Source organism: Leptodactylus fuscus, chromosome 1 (assembly GCF_031893055.1).
Source record: "Leptodactylus fuscus isolate aLepFus1 chromosome 1, aLepFus1.hap2, whole genome shotgun sequence".
Taxonomy (NCBI): domain Eukaryota; kingdom Metazoa; phylum Chordata; class Amphibia; order Anura; family Leptodactylidae; genus Leptodactylus; species Leptodactylus fuscus.
The window spans coordinates 283403180-283421405 of NC_134265.1; the positions used below are offsets into that span (position 1 = coordinate 283403180).

At 43.9% G+C, this 18226-nt stretch overlaps 1 protein-coding gene across 2 annotated transcripts in view; it reads right to left on the reverse strand.

Annotated features, from left to right (window-relative positions):
* Window positions 1–14768, reverse strand: part of LRBA (LPS responsive beige-like anchor protein) — a 426487-nt gene extending 411719 nt beyond the window's left edge. For both annotated transcript variants that reach the window (XM_075287867.1, XM_075287860.1), the window contains exon 1: window positions 14348–14768. In XM_075287867.1, the coding sequence (XP_075143968.1) occupies window positions 14348–14545 (198 nt within the window). In that variant the 5' untranslated portion in view covers window positions 14546–14768. The remainder of the gene's footprint in view (window positions 1–14347) is intronic.
* Between the last annotated feature and the right edge of the window lie 3458 nt (window positions 14769–18226).

Sequence of the window (18226 nt, forward strand, 5' to 3'; positions counted from 1 at the left end):
TTCCATACATACATAAAAGGCACCGTAAGGGTGCATTCACACTACGTAGCGCCAGCGTGTATCACAGCCGTACACGCCGGCGTTACAGCAAGGCTGCCGGACACTTCCCATTCATTTCTATGGGAGCCGGCATGCGAGCGCTCCCCATAGAAATGAATGGAAAAAAGCAGTCCATTCATTTCTATGGGGAGCGCTCGCATGCCGGCTCCCATAGAAATGAATGGGAAGTGTCCGGCAGCCCTGCTGTAACTCCTGCGTGTACGGCTGTGATACACGCTGGCGCTACGTAGTGTGAATGCACCCTTAAAAGTTATATTAAACTACCCCCCGTTTTAAAATAAAACCCTGAAACAGAATGTGAAACTTACCGAACGGTGCAGGGTGGGCGGGCATTCAGCCCTCCTCTTCCTCCGATGTTCCGTCCTCCTCCTCCGGCGCTCGCAAACTGATAATGGCCTGGGCGCATGCGCAATATCATAATGCTTCTACTACGGCTACTGCGCATGCGCCCAGGCCATTATCAGTTCACGAGCGCCGGAGGAGGAGGACGGAACATCGGAGGAAGAGGAGGCCTGAATGCCCGCCCACCTTGCACCGCTCGGTAAGTTTCACATTCTGTTTCAGGGTTTTATTTTAAAACGGGGGGGTAGTTTAATATAACTTTTACGGTTGGGCTCTATCAGCATGATTTTGCTGATAGAGCCCCTTTAACTCCTCGCCTGCCGAGCGCTTCCAATAGAAGCGGCTGGCACGCGGGGGGTTAAGCGGCCGCTGGCAAAGTCTGCGTGCCGCCGCTTTCAATAACGTATAATGCGCACCTTATAGTCCGGTGCGCCTTATATATGAACCGAGACGGACTATAAGGCGCTCATGGGCAATGCGCCTTATAGTCCAGTGCGCCTTATAGTCCGTAAAATACAGTATATAGAACTGCCTATGGGCAAAATGGTGAAAGGTCCTCTTTAACAAAGGACTGTGTCTTTTGCTATCCTTCTTTTGAAAATTGACTTACTGTGTGTCCTATGAGAGGTGCCCACAGTCTGGACCACCACTACAGGTACCGTGACCATTACAAAAGCTCAGCTATCAGAGGGACTACTACCCTCATTAGGTCCTACTATAACACCTGCATCCCTTGGGATACCACACTAAGTAATCTGGAGGGAAAAAAAAAACAAAACAGAATGGGCTGGAATTAGGAGCAATATTTGCGTCGTTTTATGGGTTTTAGCATAAAAACAGCATGTTAGGTTCTATTCAGATCAAGTTTTTTACATCTGTTTAATGGATGCAAAAGAAAAGGACTCAAACAGATAACAAGTGAAATTTATCCATTTTCAAAAATATCAATGTCATAAGGACAGAAATGATCAGATTTTTTTTGTTTTATTACTGAAGTCTATGTAAAAGGATGGCCATCAGTTTGCTTTTTATTTTTGGCATGCTTTAAACGGATGTGCTAAACAGATGCAAGAAGCGTGATCGGAGTAGAGGCTTAACTATATTCTATGGGTCAGTACAATCACAGCGATGCCACATTTAGTTTGTGTTATGTTTTAATAACTCTGCCAAAAAAAACAAAAACCTAAAGGAATAACGAAAATAAATTCTTAAAGTTGCAATATATGTGACATAGAAAATAATGAAAATTGACTATAATAGGGTAGGCCCCCACAATAAATTAAATAACTCAAGTGTGATGGTAATTCACAAAAAAGGGGAATATGTGTATATAAAAACAATAGCTTTATTTAAATGCCACTAAAAAATTAGATCAAAGCCCCATATAACGAAAATACATTCTTAAGTTGCAATATATCTGATACCTTTAAAATTTCTATATAAGGAGCTATGTAAGATTACATGCACACAATCAGCATATACATGAATACATATGGAAATCCATACCACCTGTCACAGATTTTATTGTGCATTTTCAAATATGCACATATGGATTACAATATGGATCTTGAAAAAAAAAAATATTTTAATTAATTTTTTATTTAAATCCACACCAGAGGGGGGGGGGGGGGGGATGCTGCAGATTTCTGCACATAAGTAAATTTTAATGCTAATAGATTGCAGTGTTTTCTGCCTTGAAAATTGCACAGAAAATCCAATGTAATTTTGTACAGGTCTCCTAAAATATAGTACTTATTTAAATCATTTTAGGGATTGTCAGGCATTTTCACTTTTTATTCAACTTTTTGGAAGCAAGTTGGGTGGCAGTTCAGCAATTTTGATATATTTTAGCCAGCATTTGCTGTATTGGATAAATATTTTAAAGGTGTTCAGGTATATCGCTGTCCGAAAATGCCTAAACTATAATGAGTTTATGTTTGATTCATTAGTTAGGGGGAGTTCACACGGAGTTACGTGCCGCATGATGTGGCACGTAGACGCCGCGGGACCCTTTGCGGGCCGTACATGCTCCCATTGATTTCAATGGGAGCGGGGATCGTATGCGCCGCGCTAGTTTGCGGCCATGAATAAATGCACGGCCGCATGAAATCAATGGGAGCGTGTACGGCCCGCAAAGGGTCACGCGGCACGTAACTCTGTGTGAACTCCCCCTTATATGGGGAAAGATTTTAAATTTTATACATTTTTTTTACCTACACATACAATACACTACAATATTGCTGGATACTGTAAAACGTTTTAATTTCTATTACACGCTGCTTATGACACACCTTGGAATCTGCAACAGATCGCCGCCCCTGAATTACATATAAACATGCAACATTTCAAGTACTTTAACCATTCATCACACATGTGGAGTAATGAGGAAAGCCGGCTGGTGAGAAGGCCATGACAAAAACCAGGCTGACTGTGGGCAGGAGAATAAGGTCTTACAAGTGCAGTGCAGGGGAGAATTTAAGGCTAGAACCTACAGATGGGAAATCTGCTAAAAATGTAAGATACAAATTATAAAATATCCAGTTTTAGAGATAGACTGAAAAACCATCCATAAAGTTAGGTACACATTAAATAAACTGCCAAGGACATCTTTAGTTATGCTAGTTTCACACTAGCTCTTGCTCGGAGGACCGCTAAAACAGCAGTTACACATAGAGCCCGGCAGACCCTATTGACTATAATGGGATCTGTTGGGTGTCCGTCATTTTGAAACTGAAAATAGCAGTGAAGACAGTCTTCTGTGTGAGATTTTTTTTTTCCTCCGTCAATTTTTGGTCTCTCCAATGGAGACTCCGATATACTGTAGATGAGAACCTAGCCTTAGAAGTAAGTCACAACTGTCCATGGTTTCAAAAGCATTTATTTTTTTAAATAAATTCTTTATTTCTAACAAATGTATAAAATAAACAAACCACACAACAAACAAGAACAAGGCAGGACCTAAATATCAGGGCCTTTCAATCAAATACACATCAGGGAACAGCATCCTCCCTACTAGATCAGAGGACTCACGACTCATTGGCAGCAATTGCACTGGTAAGGATGGAGGGGAAAGAAAAAGTAGAGAGAGAAAAAAAAAAGGGAGGGAGGGGAAAAAAAGAAAAGCAGACAGCCCCGACCCTGCAGCATCAACTAACCAGATTCCTGTAGGTCTGAGTACCCTGGAAGCGAATACATGGTGTCCAGACATTCATGAAAGCCCAAGAGCGTCTCTGAGAGACACACAGAGATCCTCCATGCCCCTGATATCCTCCACTTTATGAACCCAGTGTCGGAGGGGGTGGGGGTTAGGCAATTTCCAGAGCACTGGGATTCAGGCCCTGGCAGCTTTGATCAAGTGGCGCAGGGAAGACTTATGATACACATGCAGGGCGAAATCCGAGAGGTGGAGAAGAAAAAAGGATGGCATATTAGGGAGGGGGGAACCTGAAAAATTTGACCGATCACCCTATGGACACCATCCCAAAAATCCTTCAGCTTAGTGCACTCCCAGAAAATGTGCAAAAGGGTCCCACCTCCGAGCCACAGCGCCAACAGAGAGTAGAGGACATGATACCATCTCATTAAAATTTTGTAATCCGCCTCCTGGTACTTTCTGGCTATCGAGCTCTTAGGAGCAAACTCTAGAATCTGCAAAGGACAAATTCAAGTCCAACTCCCACTTAATCAAGTAGGAAGGACGGTGACCGGGAGGAGGGGAATCCAAAGCATTTTCATGGCGTGTAACAATCAAAGATCAGAAGGCGTGTGGCTCTTCAAGAGCAAAAGTTCATAACTGGTATCATTTCCTTGTCTCTCCTGGTTACATCACCTTTTCCTGTGATGTAACCACAAGAAAGCCTTGGCTCTGGCATCCACAATATTGAATATGGAGGTTTAGGTTTGCAGTTTTCATTTAGAGCAATAGAACAGCATATACTGAAATCTGAGTGGTTGCAGTCTATAAGAATCTGTTCATCTGCAAGGCATTAGGAATACGCAGTATAGAAGTAAAGAATATATGGCAGTAAATGTAACTTCAGAGCGGCTCTGTCAGTCATGTGGAGACTACAGCTGCTCAGGGACATAAACAATGGAGTTGCAGATACTAAAGTTTTGTGCAAGTTATGAAAGAATAGCAGATAATGTTGTACTTTCAGTTGCGATTTCTTGAAGTTTGCACATGTACATTTCAGTCCCCCTTGAGGACCCTGTGTATTATACAGACAGCCCATTGAATTCTGGGTAAATGAAGACTTATCAGTCGCTTCTCCTGCAATATTAGCACATGAGAAAGGACTAGCAGTGCAGCTAAAAAAACAGGGTTGTCCACTTATCTTAATACTTAAAGCGTGTCTCCGCTTTACAGCAATATACTAATACACTCACATAAAGTTATCAGGGAGGTGGTTCTCTGACAAGCAGAACTGCCCCACTGTATAGTACATTCTGCTCGCCTGTTTACACAGTTCTCATGTCACAACATGGCTGCCCGAGCACATGATCAGATCCATCCCTCTGCAGTCTCCAGTGAATAACACTGTACACAGAATGGGTAACTAGAGCAGACACAGGGCCATGCACAGCGTTATTATTATGGAGGTGACTGATGGATGGGTCTGGTCTCATGCCCCTCCATCACTGACCATGTTGGGACCAAAGAGTGATAGGGATGTCTGCAGCAAAACCAAAGTAATTTCTTCTATGAAGCCATAATAGAGTTTCCTTAAAAGTATTCGTCTATGGACGAGCACTATCTGGAGGGGAGGAAGGCGTTCCTCCCCGCTCTCACAGTACAGCGCTATAGTCGCTACTGTGAGAAAGGGCGTTCCTGACAGAATGTCAGAAACGCCCTTCTGACAGTGATGAGCTACGGTAGCGGCACCGATAGATCGTCACCACAGGCACAGAACGGGAAAGCCGATAGTGCGCTGAATTCAGTGCACTGTCAACTTACTAGTGGTATATAAAACCGCATGTGCCCCAAGTGGTGGAAGGTCCTCTTTAAATGAAAAGTTATTTTGAATGGACACAAAAGTCCTGCACCCCAGATGTGTATGTCCCCCCCAAAAAAGGACATGTGACAGATTTGGTGCAAACGGACAACAGATAAAATACCACTGAAATCAATCGGTTTTTAACATATTTAAACAGTTTTGTTAGTGTCCATTGTTAACATTTTGTAACAGATGCTAACAATGGACACTACTAACAATAGTGTGAATGCCCCCCCAAGACCGCCAGAAATAGGTACAGCACTCTGCTCTTTCCAGTCCCACTGAAATAAATGGAGCAGGGATGGTCCTGTTTGACCAAAACTCCATTTAGAGCACAGAGCAAGAAAAACCCTGTGTTCATGATCTCCTGGTCTCACCCCCACCAATTTGCTTCTTGACCCCTATCCTATGGAATGGGAAAATCCCTTTATGAAACAAACATGTCAGATCCTAAGTTTCTTCCCAACATATACTAAACAAGAGTCGAAGACTCTGCTTATGGTTCTGTACACGGTGCTGAAAACAGCTGATCAGCGAGCCCTGGACTCCCACAGATCTAATACCGATTATAGGATAGGCCGCAACATCAAGACTTGGAGAACCCCTTTAAGTTTCTGGTGAATGCTTCCCTGAGGAATATCAGGAACAGCAGGAGAACATCACCATAGTGCTCATTATCATAAAGGCCCCATTCACACCACGCTTTCAGCAGATGGTTGGGTGGTTAATACAGAAATGATTAAAGCACATCTGCAATCTAACCTGAAAATTCATGTTCTAGTACAGTTAATAGGTTTCTCCCCAGACCTCAGAAGTGTGGGTTGCAATACACAGGTTGTGAAAGTGGCGAGATGTAGAAAACATGCAGCGATTTTGCAGCACTGAAAGGAAGCAGCCAGACATCAATTTATTTATTTCACAGACTCTGAGAAATACTCGTTTTGCCAGTCTTTAGTCCTATGAAGCCGTCGCTTTGTGAGTCACTAACTGAAATGCAGTGTTGACTTTCATATTTTCAGTTTTTAGATTTTGGGTGGAGGTATGCTGTCATTTTATAACAATCAACCACAATAACAAAGCAGCACATATAAGTGAGGGAGGTATGATAAATTATTAAGAGAGGTTCTTGCACGGAGCTAAGCAGCGAAACCTTAAACCGAGCTTTGAGCAGAAAGAGCATACTTCTTATTTAGATCAGAGACTGAAACTGATCCTGGCCATCATGGAGACACCACCTTTCCTAAGGCCTAAAAAGTGGCCGCTGACACAAGTTATCCAGCCAAACCTTACAAAGTGATACATTACTTCAACTTCCAAGTTTCCTATTTCAAACTAGAAAAACAAGTTGGACGGCATCAAAGTAGATCTTAATGTGCAAATGACATGGCGGTAAAACGGCAACCATTCACACCAACCAGAACAATGTGACTGAAGTTTTCCTGAATGTGTGCAATTGATGGTATATGAAATTGTAGATGAACTATTCTGATGGTAACCATAGCCTTAGACCTTGCTCCCACTGACACAAAATGGAATACACCGAGCAGGATCCAACACTTTGTCACTGCTAAAGCTTGCACAAGAGTTAAAGCATCTGCAGGAAATATTATAAAATAAAAGGTTCCTATTGCTGATGCTCTGGTAGTCCCTGATGACTTAGTTTACTTTCCTGGAGTGCTGAGGGGTTGTACATCCACGTGACCACTAAAGTCAATCACTGGCTAAGCTAAGTGATTTTTTTTTTTTTGTAGATTGTGAGCCCCAAATAGAGCTCACAATGTACATTTTTTCCCTATCAGCATGTCTGTGGAATATGGGATGGAAATCCATGCAAACACGGGGAGAACATAGAAACTCCTTGCAGATGGATTTTTTGCTCTTGGTGGGATTTGAACACCAGGACTCCAGCGCTGCAATGCTAACCACTGAGCCATCGTGTGGCCCCTGATGCTTGCATGTGTGTCAGTGACTGACAGAAGTCCTGTGAATGTTCGGCATGTCATAGCAAATGGAAAAGTAAATCAAGAACCGCTTGGTAGAGAACCACTGGAGCAGCAGGAGATTTAAGAAAATGTCGTGATACTTAAAGCAGCCACAAGAAAAACGGTCGCTTTCACAGTAAGTAAGCGGCCATTTTCTTGTGGCCTGTGGGCATGCGCAGTCGGCTTTGCCCAAGGCCTAGAAGTTTGACCCTCAGCGCCGGAAGAAGACGCGTGAAGAGGCTGGCCATACCAGAAGAAGATGGAGGTGGCGCTGGAAAGTTCTCTCGCAGCATTGAGGACGTCCCCAGTGCGGTTTGAGAGCTGGGGTCCGCCCCCAGTGCTGCGAGAGAACTCATTTGCATACCGACAAAAACCGAGATTTCTACCAAACGGCGCAGCGGAGAAGAAATCTAAAGGTAGGAGAAGAAGAAGAGCCTTTCTTAAGGCTATTCCTACGTGTTAGTCACAAAAAATTTAGTTTTAATGATAGGATGCCTTTAATAATGGCCTCAGAGCTTGGGATTGTTATAAAATAGAAGACACCCCTGCAGCTTCAGTCCTCCTTATTGGTGCCTGTATACATGGGTGCAGCAGCGACGTATACAGCATGCTGCTAAACATTGCCCTCAAAAGTCACAAATCATATACCACCAAGGCCAGTACTGGTTGCAGCACTCCCACGGACCTGCAGCACATCATGGCTGCTGGTAACAAAAAGATGTGCATAACCCCAGGAGTAATTGTTAACCTCTGAAGAAGCTGGGACACCCAACAATATGCAGGGGACTTTTTTTTTTTTTTTTTTTTTTTTTTTTTTTTTTTATAAACCCCACAGGGGACACAGACATGGGCCATCAGCTTCTCATCGCATTTTGGGATATTATATTTTTACGTTAATTTAATGCCTCCTGTATCTACTATTTGCACTGACATCCTCATTATTATTTGTTGACAATTCTAGAGTATTTTAGGATGGTCATGTATGATTTTCTGGGGGTATGAATTCACGATCAGTATTTATGTATGGGGTCTTTTTGGGAGAGGTCCAATCTTATAGGCTTGGGCCTTGGTATTATGTTGTATTGATTTTATCTTGATTGGTGCTACGTACTGCAGGTTACATAATATTGTGCAATGAAGTCATTTTGAAACTTTGGACATTAATGTTGAGCAGCCTCCATTTGTGTGTCTTTTCTATGGCACTCAATACATTTTTGCTGTGCATGTCATTTATTGCAGGTAGTGTCATTTTCAAAACTTGTAGACATCCGTAAAAAAGTTTTTGTTTTTTTATATTACTCTGTACAGAGAACAGTATGCAGAGATGATACAAAATGCTTGAGTTTAGTCATTTCATTCATATAAAACAGGGGCAATGTGAAGAAGGATTAAAAGGGGTTTCTCCCCTATCGCCTATAAACTGTAGTGGGAAACCCCTTTAGAGTTTCTGTTCACATCTGCATTGAAATCTTCATGGCAGATGATTAAATTTGCAATAATAACCGTGCATGAAGCTTCATTTTTTCAGCAATATGACAGACAGTGCTAAAGACACCATGCTTAGTGTCTGTCACGCGACACATCTGGTACCGCATTGAAATTTCCATTTATATTGAAAAAGTGCCGAAGGCCTTACGTTAAAAAATGGGGCACTCTATTAAAGGGGTACTCTAGTTACAGCAATCATTGTTATTCGTTACATAATGAAACATTACAACATTTTTCAATATACCCTCTTCATCACAAGTTCCAAGATTTCTGCTATAGTGCAGATATCAGGTTACTATGACAGCAGACAGATCTCAAAGAAACACAAAGAAGCGACTCAGAAAATACACTAGAAAATAAGTTATTTGCTAAATCCACAAAACTCCTTAAGGCTAAGGTCCCACATAGCAGGGCACAGCGAAAAACGGCTGCGGAAAATTCGGGAACAAGAGACGCATTGCAGTTTTTCATACATCGCTTTACATGGAAAGTCCATAGAGTTTTCCTCTGCAGACTTTCTCCTTCAATTACACGTATAGGGAACTGTAAGACAGCTGTTCTGTGTGTACTTACACAAACTGTACTTTTATTACCCTGACTTCTTGTAAGTATGACATCTTGCTACTGTAGCTCTATACTGTGAATGTTCATAGGCTAGATTAAAGACATTGCCCAATTTGATACAGGGGCCTTTTAACTTAGGTATAAGTCACTAAGAGACATATCACATGCAAAGGGTGGGGGGATTCATCAAATGTGCCTAAAAATGACTTTACATACCATTTAATCTAATGTATTTAAAAAAAAAAAATTCAGAGCCAAGTACAATGCGCAGCTCTCCCCAGTGTCCCTACACTACTTAATGGAGCAGCACTGGGCATGCAAACCCTGCAGCTCCATTCATGGGGGATACCCTGGAGCACTGTTCTCATGGCTGGTGGAGGTTCCAGTAGAGCATATCTGTCTACAACCTTTGGCACTCCAGCTGCTCTGAAACTACAAATCTCAACATGCTCCATTCACTTCCATGGGAGTTCCAAGAACAGAAGAGCAAGTATGCATGCTGGGAGTTGTAGTTTTACAACAGATGGTTGCCTACCCCTGGAACAGACTATATCAAAACCAGATAATGGAAAAGACTACAGCATTCAGGAAATCACCCCATCCCCTTAGAGGCAGTTCCTGGTACTGCAGCTCAGACTCATTTAGTTGAATGGGAACGTTCAGCAGTGAGATACAAAACTAAAAGGGATCTTCAATACTTAATATTTCCCCAGCGTTACAGTGAAGTTGCAAAGAAACGATGTGTAAGTACACTACACTACATAGCATAATGCATACAGAAAATATTAATGTTACAGAGACAAAGACTGTAAGAGCTAGTTGCAGGCTGAAGACCCTGAGCAAAAGACGGACCTGCTTACATATAGCACAAGAACTTCCTGGACAACATGACATGACAAGTGCTTGCCAGTAGGCCTAGTGAAAATAGGAGCCAATGAACTTCCTAGGAGCACACCTACAATGACAAGTGTCTGCTCCAGGCGACACCTCATTTACCTTCAGCTCCAATGTGTGAAGGAGAGCGCCTACCTGCTATGCAAGCACCTGCTGATCCCAGTACTAGGAACCCCAAGGCAATGATCACTGGATAGACAGGAAAATAGAGCTCCACCTGATGCCTCGGCCTCCCCACTGCACACAACACATTTCACTTACCACACAGAGGAGGCCTAGCGTATAGAGCAAGCCATATCCTCTCTGACACTATAAACCCCCCCTCCCCCCCATAAATAGAGATGAATAAAACTATTTAAGGGGTTAAATAAGCTAAATGTGAAAAGGAAATCTGATCAGTGGAGGTTTCATAGTTCGGAACTTCCATAATGAAAACCAGCACATAAACATGGCTCGTTCTGTTTCTCATAGACTGAGTCTACATGAACACAAACATTGTTAAAAAAAATTAATAATAAATAAAATTATATATATATAGCACAAAAATCCTAAAGACCAGGGTTTAGTATGCTGAAGAATGTCTCTCATTTATGCCTCTGTACATCAGGCACAAGTCCCAGTAAGGGCCTTGGTCATAGCCCTAGATTTCTGGCACAATCTTGTAAAGGCTTGTATATGTGGCTAGTTACCCCTATCCATTCTACATGTCTCACCACACCCCCTTTAAGGAAAGTGGCAAGGGTGGCACAAAAACAGTATAGTCTGAAACAATAATAAATGTGCCTCAACGTGACAGACATTACAAAAAATGCTGTCACAGATCCATGCTCCACAATCACGTGAATAAAGTCAATTTTAAAGAGCAGTTATATGGCGGCCTCTTAACATTTATGTCATACTCTCTTCACGACAGTTTTATACCAGAACCTACAAAGATTTGCTGGATACATCACACACCAGCGATACTTAAAGAGGACCTTTCATGGTTTGGGGCACAGGCAGTTGTATATACTGCTGGAAAGCCGACAGTGTGCTGAATTCAGTGCACTGTCGGCTTTCCCGATCTGTGCCCGGGTAAAGAGCTTTCGGTTCCGGTACCATAGCTCTTTACAGTCAGAAGGGCGTTCCTGACAGTCAGTGAGATACGTCCTTCTCCACAGCAGCGCCAATAGCACTGTACAATGTGAGCGGGAAGGAACGTCCCCCTCCGTCTGTTCACAGTGCTCGTCCATAGACGAGTATTATCAGGAGGGGAGGGGGTGTTCCTCTTCCCTCACACAGTACAGCGCGATAGGCGCTGCTGTGAAGAAGGACGTACCTGACTGACTGTCAGGAATGCCCTTCCGACTGTAAAGAGCTACGGTACCGGGACCGAAAGCTCTTTACCCGGGCACAGATCGGGAAAGCCGACAGTGCACTGAATTCAGCACACTGTCGGCTTTCCAGCAGTATATACAACTGCCTGTGCCCCAAACCATGAAAGAGTCTGTTAGAACAGATGATCTGTGCAGGGTCCTGATGTCAGACCCCTACAGGATACATACTGATAACCAAGCTAGTGGATAAGTGAGAAGTAGGAAAAATAGTTTTGGGGCTGGAGAACCCCTTTAACTTATTCTGGCATTCATCAAGTTGTACAGCGCATTTCCTCTCCACATATTTTGTGCAAAAACTAATCGGAAACCACACGGACCCATTATAATCTATGGGGTCTGCGAGCTTCCTTAGGTAATCGCTTTTTTAAGCTAATATGTTGCCATTCAGGGACTCCTCAAGCAGACTCCCCAAACGGAAACCTAACATAGATGTGAACCGGGCCGAACAATCCTACTGTCATACTGCTGCAGTATGTTACAAAGTATCGTCTGAGAACTCTATTGTGAATTGGGATATGTTCACACTAGAATTCTGATGTCCATTCTAATTTGAAGCCACATTATTCTGTCAAATCCTTCACAACAGATACCACAAGCGCCACACGATGACTTATGATGGGGTCTCTAGTGTTCATTTCAACAGGAATTAGAGAGCAGCACAAAGCACTACTGTTTCCATCAACTGTGCTGATAAAGTTTTTGAATGAAGCCTGTGACAGTAGTGTAAACAGAGCCTTAAGCCAAAAATCACAACCCTAAAACACAAGACCACAAATGTCTGAAATATCCCAGACTCCAGGCTGATATACACTAAGGGTATGTTCACACAGCGGAATTTGCATTCCGCGTGTGAACACTTCCTCGCAGCTAGAAGAATGGACCCAATCGAGAGTGAGCCTCGCGAAGCAGCTGAGTCAGCAGCAAGATAGGGCAACTCGCTTCTTTTTTCCGCTACTAGCTAGGTGGAATCCACATCAAAATCTGCTCCAAAAAACTCAGTGTGAACATACCCTAACAGTGTGTGCAGGACAGGGACAAGGCAGATTTTCAGCCCCAGAAAGTAAAGAGGTCTCCATGTACTGACAGCAAGCAGAAGCCAAGGAAATGATACATTTGAAACAAGGTGTATTAGAAGGGTATTCCAGGATTCTTATACTGAGGCCTATTTTTAGGATATCACATTAATGGGGTTTGACATCTGACACCCCAACCATTCAGCAAATTAGAGGTTTCGGTGCTTAGGTGAGCGCTGCAGACCCTTCACTGTATAGCAGCCGCAGTGCTGTATATAGCGTATCAACTATGTTTGCTGGAGCAGCTCGGTTCCATTCACTTGTATCGTATGACACCAAAGAAAAGAGGGAGCCTTCAATCAGCTGGGTGTGCACAGCGTCCGACCCCCACCAATCTGATATTAAAGAAAGCATAGTTATTGTATTTATTGATTTTTTATTTTTTTTTGCAGGATCTGGCTGATATTGGGTCCAGCACTACCTTCTAATGTGCTCAGTCTCGCTCGAGGACTCTCTGCATTCCTACACAAGTCTTGTTCTCACTTCCATAAGGAAGCACTGAGAGTCTGAGTTCCAGATCACTGAGAAGCACATGAAGAATAGACAGAGGTGAACTAGATATCAGCCAGATATAGTAATTTGTAAGTTTTCTACTCACAGCATCCACTGAACCACCTATGTAGAAATGGGGGGGGGGGGGGAGAGAATTAAGACTATTTGGTAACCTCCTCAACAGTCTGATTGTTCAGGATGGATACAGCGCAGTCTTGGTCATGTAATAATAGTTTCATCACTCACTAACTGGAGTCTGTAGGCCTGCAATATGTCCAGCCTTAAAGATACAGAATCCCTGCGTTATCACTGAGAATACAGCAGAAGCTGTACTGTATTCTACTAAGTATGAATCTCTAAGAGTATATTTACATGCCAATGTTTCTCAAAGGAACACGGACATGTGAATAAGCTCTAACAGAGGCGCTCCAGAGTGAAATGCACAGGCCTATATGTTGTGACCACCAGGGGGTGCTATTACAAGCAGATAATTGTCTTATTTCTGCAGGAAATTGTGTTTTGTTTAATAACAATACTTTACAAAGTTACACAAAAATGTATATTCAATTTAGTTATTGCCATTTGTATTTGTGGTACAACGTCAGCGACACTTCCAGCAGTGCCCAGCACACACAACGCATTCATCTGGGGAAAATAAAGATAAATATCCACCTGAGCAAAAAGGAAAAAAAATCTGCAGTAAAAAATGAGTGACTGAGGTATTCTCTTCTATTAACTTGTGGAAAGTTCTATTCAGAAGTATCACAGTTACATCACTTCCTGGAAAAGCTGGGTGACTATCACTATGGCTGCCACTGCAGCTCCTACAGAAGAACTACTTAAGCAGTGCCAGCTTACATTACCCCTCAGCAGGGTGACACTGACTGGCAGACAAACCCATACAGAAGCTGCAATGGTCATCACTCAACTTTCCTAGAAACAGAAGTAAGAACTGCCTGTGGATCATTATGGCCAGAAGGGGACAGGACTGGAGTAAGGTGTGCAGCCCTGGGCACTGCCAGGAGGAGCAGCAGAGGCTCCATCAGCACAAAGACTCGACTCAGCTCCTCACAAGTACTCACCAGGTTGAAGACGGTGTCCACCAGGTCTCTAGTGCTCACCTCCCCGACCTCCAGCAGCCCACTCAGCACTGCGAACTTCATACGGATGCCCCTGATTGGCACCCCTGGGCCTAAAGCCTTGGCCCCTCCAGGATCAGGGCCCTCTGCAGCAGACCTATCTTCACCTGTTGTCTGCACCTGTCTCTCCTGGCTGGCCATGGCTGAGTGCAGGAACACACAGGGCCCGCCGTGCCTCGCTGTCAGCTGGAGGAGATCTCCTGGGTACGGAAGTCCTGTGCGGGCACTGTGGGCACAGCTCCAGACCGGCACTAGGACTACAACACCGGGAACTCCCCCTTCTGTCAGGTGCGCCGGGATGACCCCCTCCTCCTCTCTCACTCACTCACTGCAGCGTCCTAGGAAGTGGCCGCTTGTCTCCTCCTGCTCCGCCATGCTATTGGTGTCTGTCACTGCTACCCGTGTCGCTATTGGCTGCCAGTCGCGGGTTTCTCTCAAGTCTGAGCTCTCATTGGTCCGCCTTCTACTTCTAGCGTCCTGATTGGTCAGCGCTGCAGCCTTGTCGTCCCCCTCCTGCCCGCAGGTAAGAGGCAGCGCGCCATGGCATCACAAGGGCAGGGCGAGCCGGTGAGACTCACCTCACACGTGGTGCGCCGGTCCCCAGTGCGTGGGCGGAGCCTCTGTGCCGGTGACTACTTACTGGGCTGAGAGTCATGTCCGTGTACTGAGGTGCTGTCCTCTATACTGCATACATGAAGCAGCAGTCACCATGGACTGGTTGGTATATACTGTACCTCAGTACGTCATAACATCAGGTCAGGCTAACAAAACTGCAACGGTTTCGGAAATCGCATCGTGTGCACTGTGCATATTTTTATGCACTCAATCACATCAACTTTGCAGTGACCGTAAAACAACATGTCCACCACCACCACCACCATTTATGCTGTGGCCAAACCGCACTGTTTACGCCACATGAAGCCCCTAGCTTTAGGATCATCTTGCTGGTCATATCTTCTCTGGTTACGTTTTCTCATACCAAGTGGCTCTCTGTTATGTTTTATGGCGTGTTCCCAAGCAGAGCATGACCTCTAAGACATCCATATGCCCTAATGGACAGGGGTACATTCACCTCTGCCTCCCCATTTTAATTTTTCTGTTCCATTCATAGAAACAAATAAATGAAAATGACAACATTGCCAGATGCATCACATTGACTTTGAATGGGGTCTGTCAGGTTTTCATCACGATGACCCTCATTTTACCTGACAAAATATTATTTATTATTGTTGTTTATTTATATAGCACCATTAATTTCATGGTGCTTTACATTTGGGGGTCACATACAATACACAAAACATACAGGTAGATATAATACTAACAGTGACCGACTGGCACAGTGGGGTAGAGGGCCCTGCCCACAAGGGCTTACAATCTATGGGGGAAGGGGGGTAGAGACAGAAGGTGAGGGGAGAGACTGTACAGATGGCAGTGAGGTGATAGTGTTATTGGAGGTTGTAGGCCTTCCTGAATAGGTGAGTCTCTGTAGGGCCTTCTTGAAGCCTGTGATTGTGGGGGTCAGTCTTATGTGTCTTGGTAAGGAGTTTCAGAGTATGGGGGATGCACAGGAGAAATCTTGGAGAAGGTTGTGTGAGGAGCGGATGAGAGTGGAGTAGGAGGTCATTGGAGGATCTGAGGTTACGTGTTACGATGAAGATCGGGGGGTGAGGTGAATTAAGCGAGCAGCGCAGTTTAAGGTGGACTGGCGGGGGGGGGGGGTTTGCTGGGAGTCCATGGAGAAGGGTGCTGCAGTAGAGTAAGCGGGAGATTATGAGGGCCTGGACGAGCATCTTAGTAGTTTCAGGGAGGCGGCAGAAAGTGTTGAGGGTTTGAATGTGAAAATAGTGCAAGCATATCTGGCAAACTTGATAAAAACAGTGGCAGGGGGTTCTAACAGAGACCCCTGAGGAGATCACAGCCTTAAAACTGGCATACAATGCATAATAAACTTGCCCCAATATCTTTACATTCTATACTAGAGCACAAATAAACCTATGATATTTATAGCTATATCACTTAAACACAGTACACAACTAACAATCTAACCTAGTCTACCTGCAGTCTACCTAATCAATGCAGTTTAGGCTGAAGGTACACAGATGAGATTCTATGTGTATTTGTCTTGGGTTGAAGACCTTAAAGGAGTTGACGGGCTTATACGTTTATGACCTATCCTCGGGAACTCTCTGTTAGTTGCCCAAGAGGGTGTTTAAGAATAATGTACCAGTTACCAATATCCAGTTACCCAAACAGATTCTTTAGCCGAAAATACCCCAGACTCTGTTCATATCTGTGTTGCGGCTTTTGTCTAACAAGAACTACAATGAATTGCCATATTTATTGCACTATGGACACTAATGACACATGATGGGCCCCAGTGACTAATATGGTACATCGGGTTCCGTAACGGTTTACTCATACTGATCATTGGCCGATCATTGCACTGTGTAGGGAACCAAACACATTACATGACCATAGAAGTGATCTTGCTTGTCTGGATATCAGAAAAACATGCAGTGCTAAATCTAATGGAGTCTACAATGGAGACTTTCACACAGATATGAACAGAGCCTGAGTTGTAGTATATATCTACAGCCCTTGCAATGTAGGGATCCCTATCATTTTTATTATATAAATTTTTGAATTATTAGGATTTTTTTTCCCTTTGGTTGATATTCAATTAAGGTAAGTTATTGACTAGTCTATTCAGAGGAATCCTATCCTACTAATATTATAAATGTGAAAGTTTGTGTGTTTGGATTGTTTCTCAATCACGCAAAAATAGCTGAACGGATTTGAATGAAATTTGGCACATCGATAGATTGTAACCTCAATTAAAATATAGGTTACTTTTTATCCCAGTAAATCACACAGCTTCATGACTGTTATGAATTTATGTTCACATACTATATTACACTGCTCCTGCAGCAGCTTATCTCAGCCAGTTCTGTTATCTCTGTGTATAAACACACGCTAACCCTCAGTGTACACACATTTGCATATTATCTGATCTGCTCCAGGCTATGCAGACAAACTGACATAGGCAAACACCTTTAATCCAAATTGGCAGTTTGTCAATTTTAAACATGCCTGTAAAAAGAAAATCTAATTTGTCGCAAACAACGAGAGCTATGAAGGTAGCCAGAAGTCACACAGTTCTCCTCAAGCAGAGCTGAGGGGGATCACTGCCAAGAACACATGCATTATATGGCATCGCAGTGAGCTGCTGAGATAAGATAATCCTTTAATAGTCCCACCTTGGGGAAATTTCAGCGTGTTACAGCAGCATAGTAATACAGATACAGGATAATACAGAGTAATATGTTACAGACGTAGACACAGATAAGCTGAGAAGAGAAGATATACTAGGAGTCCATGGCAGCTAAGGAAAAACAGAAGAGAAAGAGGAAGACCTCATGGTCATCCTCATAATCATTAGTTCTCTGTGCGGAGAGCTCTTCGTTTGGTCTGATGTAGATTATACAGCCTGGTCGCGGTTGGAAGGAAGGACCTGCGATAGCGCTCCTTCTCACACTTGGGGTGAAGCAGACGGTCGCTTACAGTGATGCCGGAACAATTACAGGCACGGTGCGAAGAACAACTTCAGTGCCAGCAGGGGTGAACCATGGCTTTCTGCCGCCTGAAGCAGACCCCCGGAGGAGGGGGTGTGGCCGAGCGGGAGGGGGCGGGGCCGAGTAGAGCGAGCGTCTTTGGTAGGCAGAGAACAGGCACGGAGAGGACCTGCTCTCTGCCTGAGCGTGAGGGGCGGCCGCTGCCGCGGCCAATCCACCGCTCAGTGACGGTGACCCTCAGCCCTCAGCC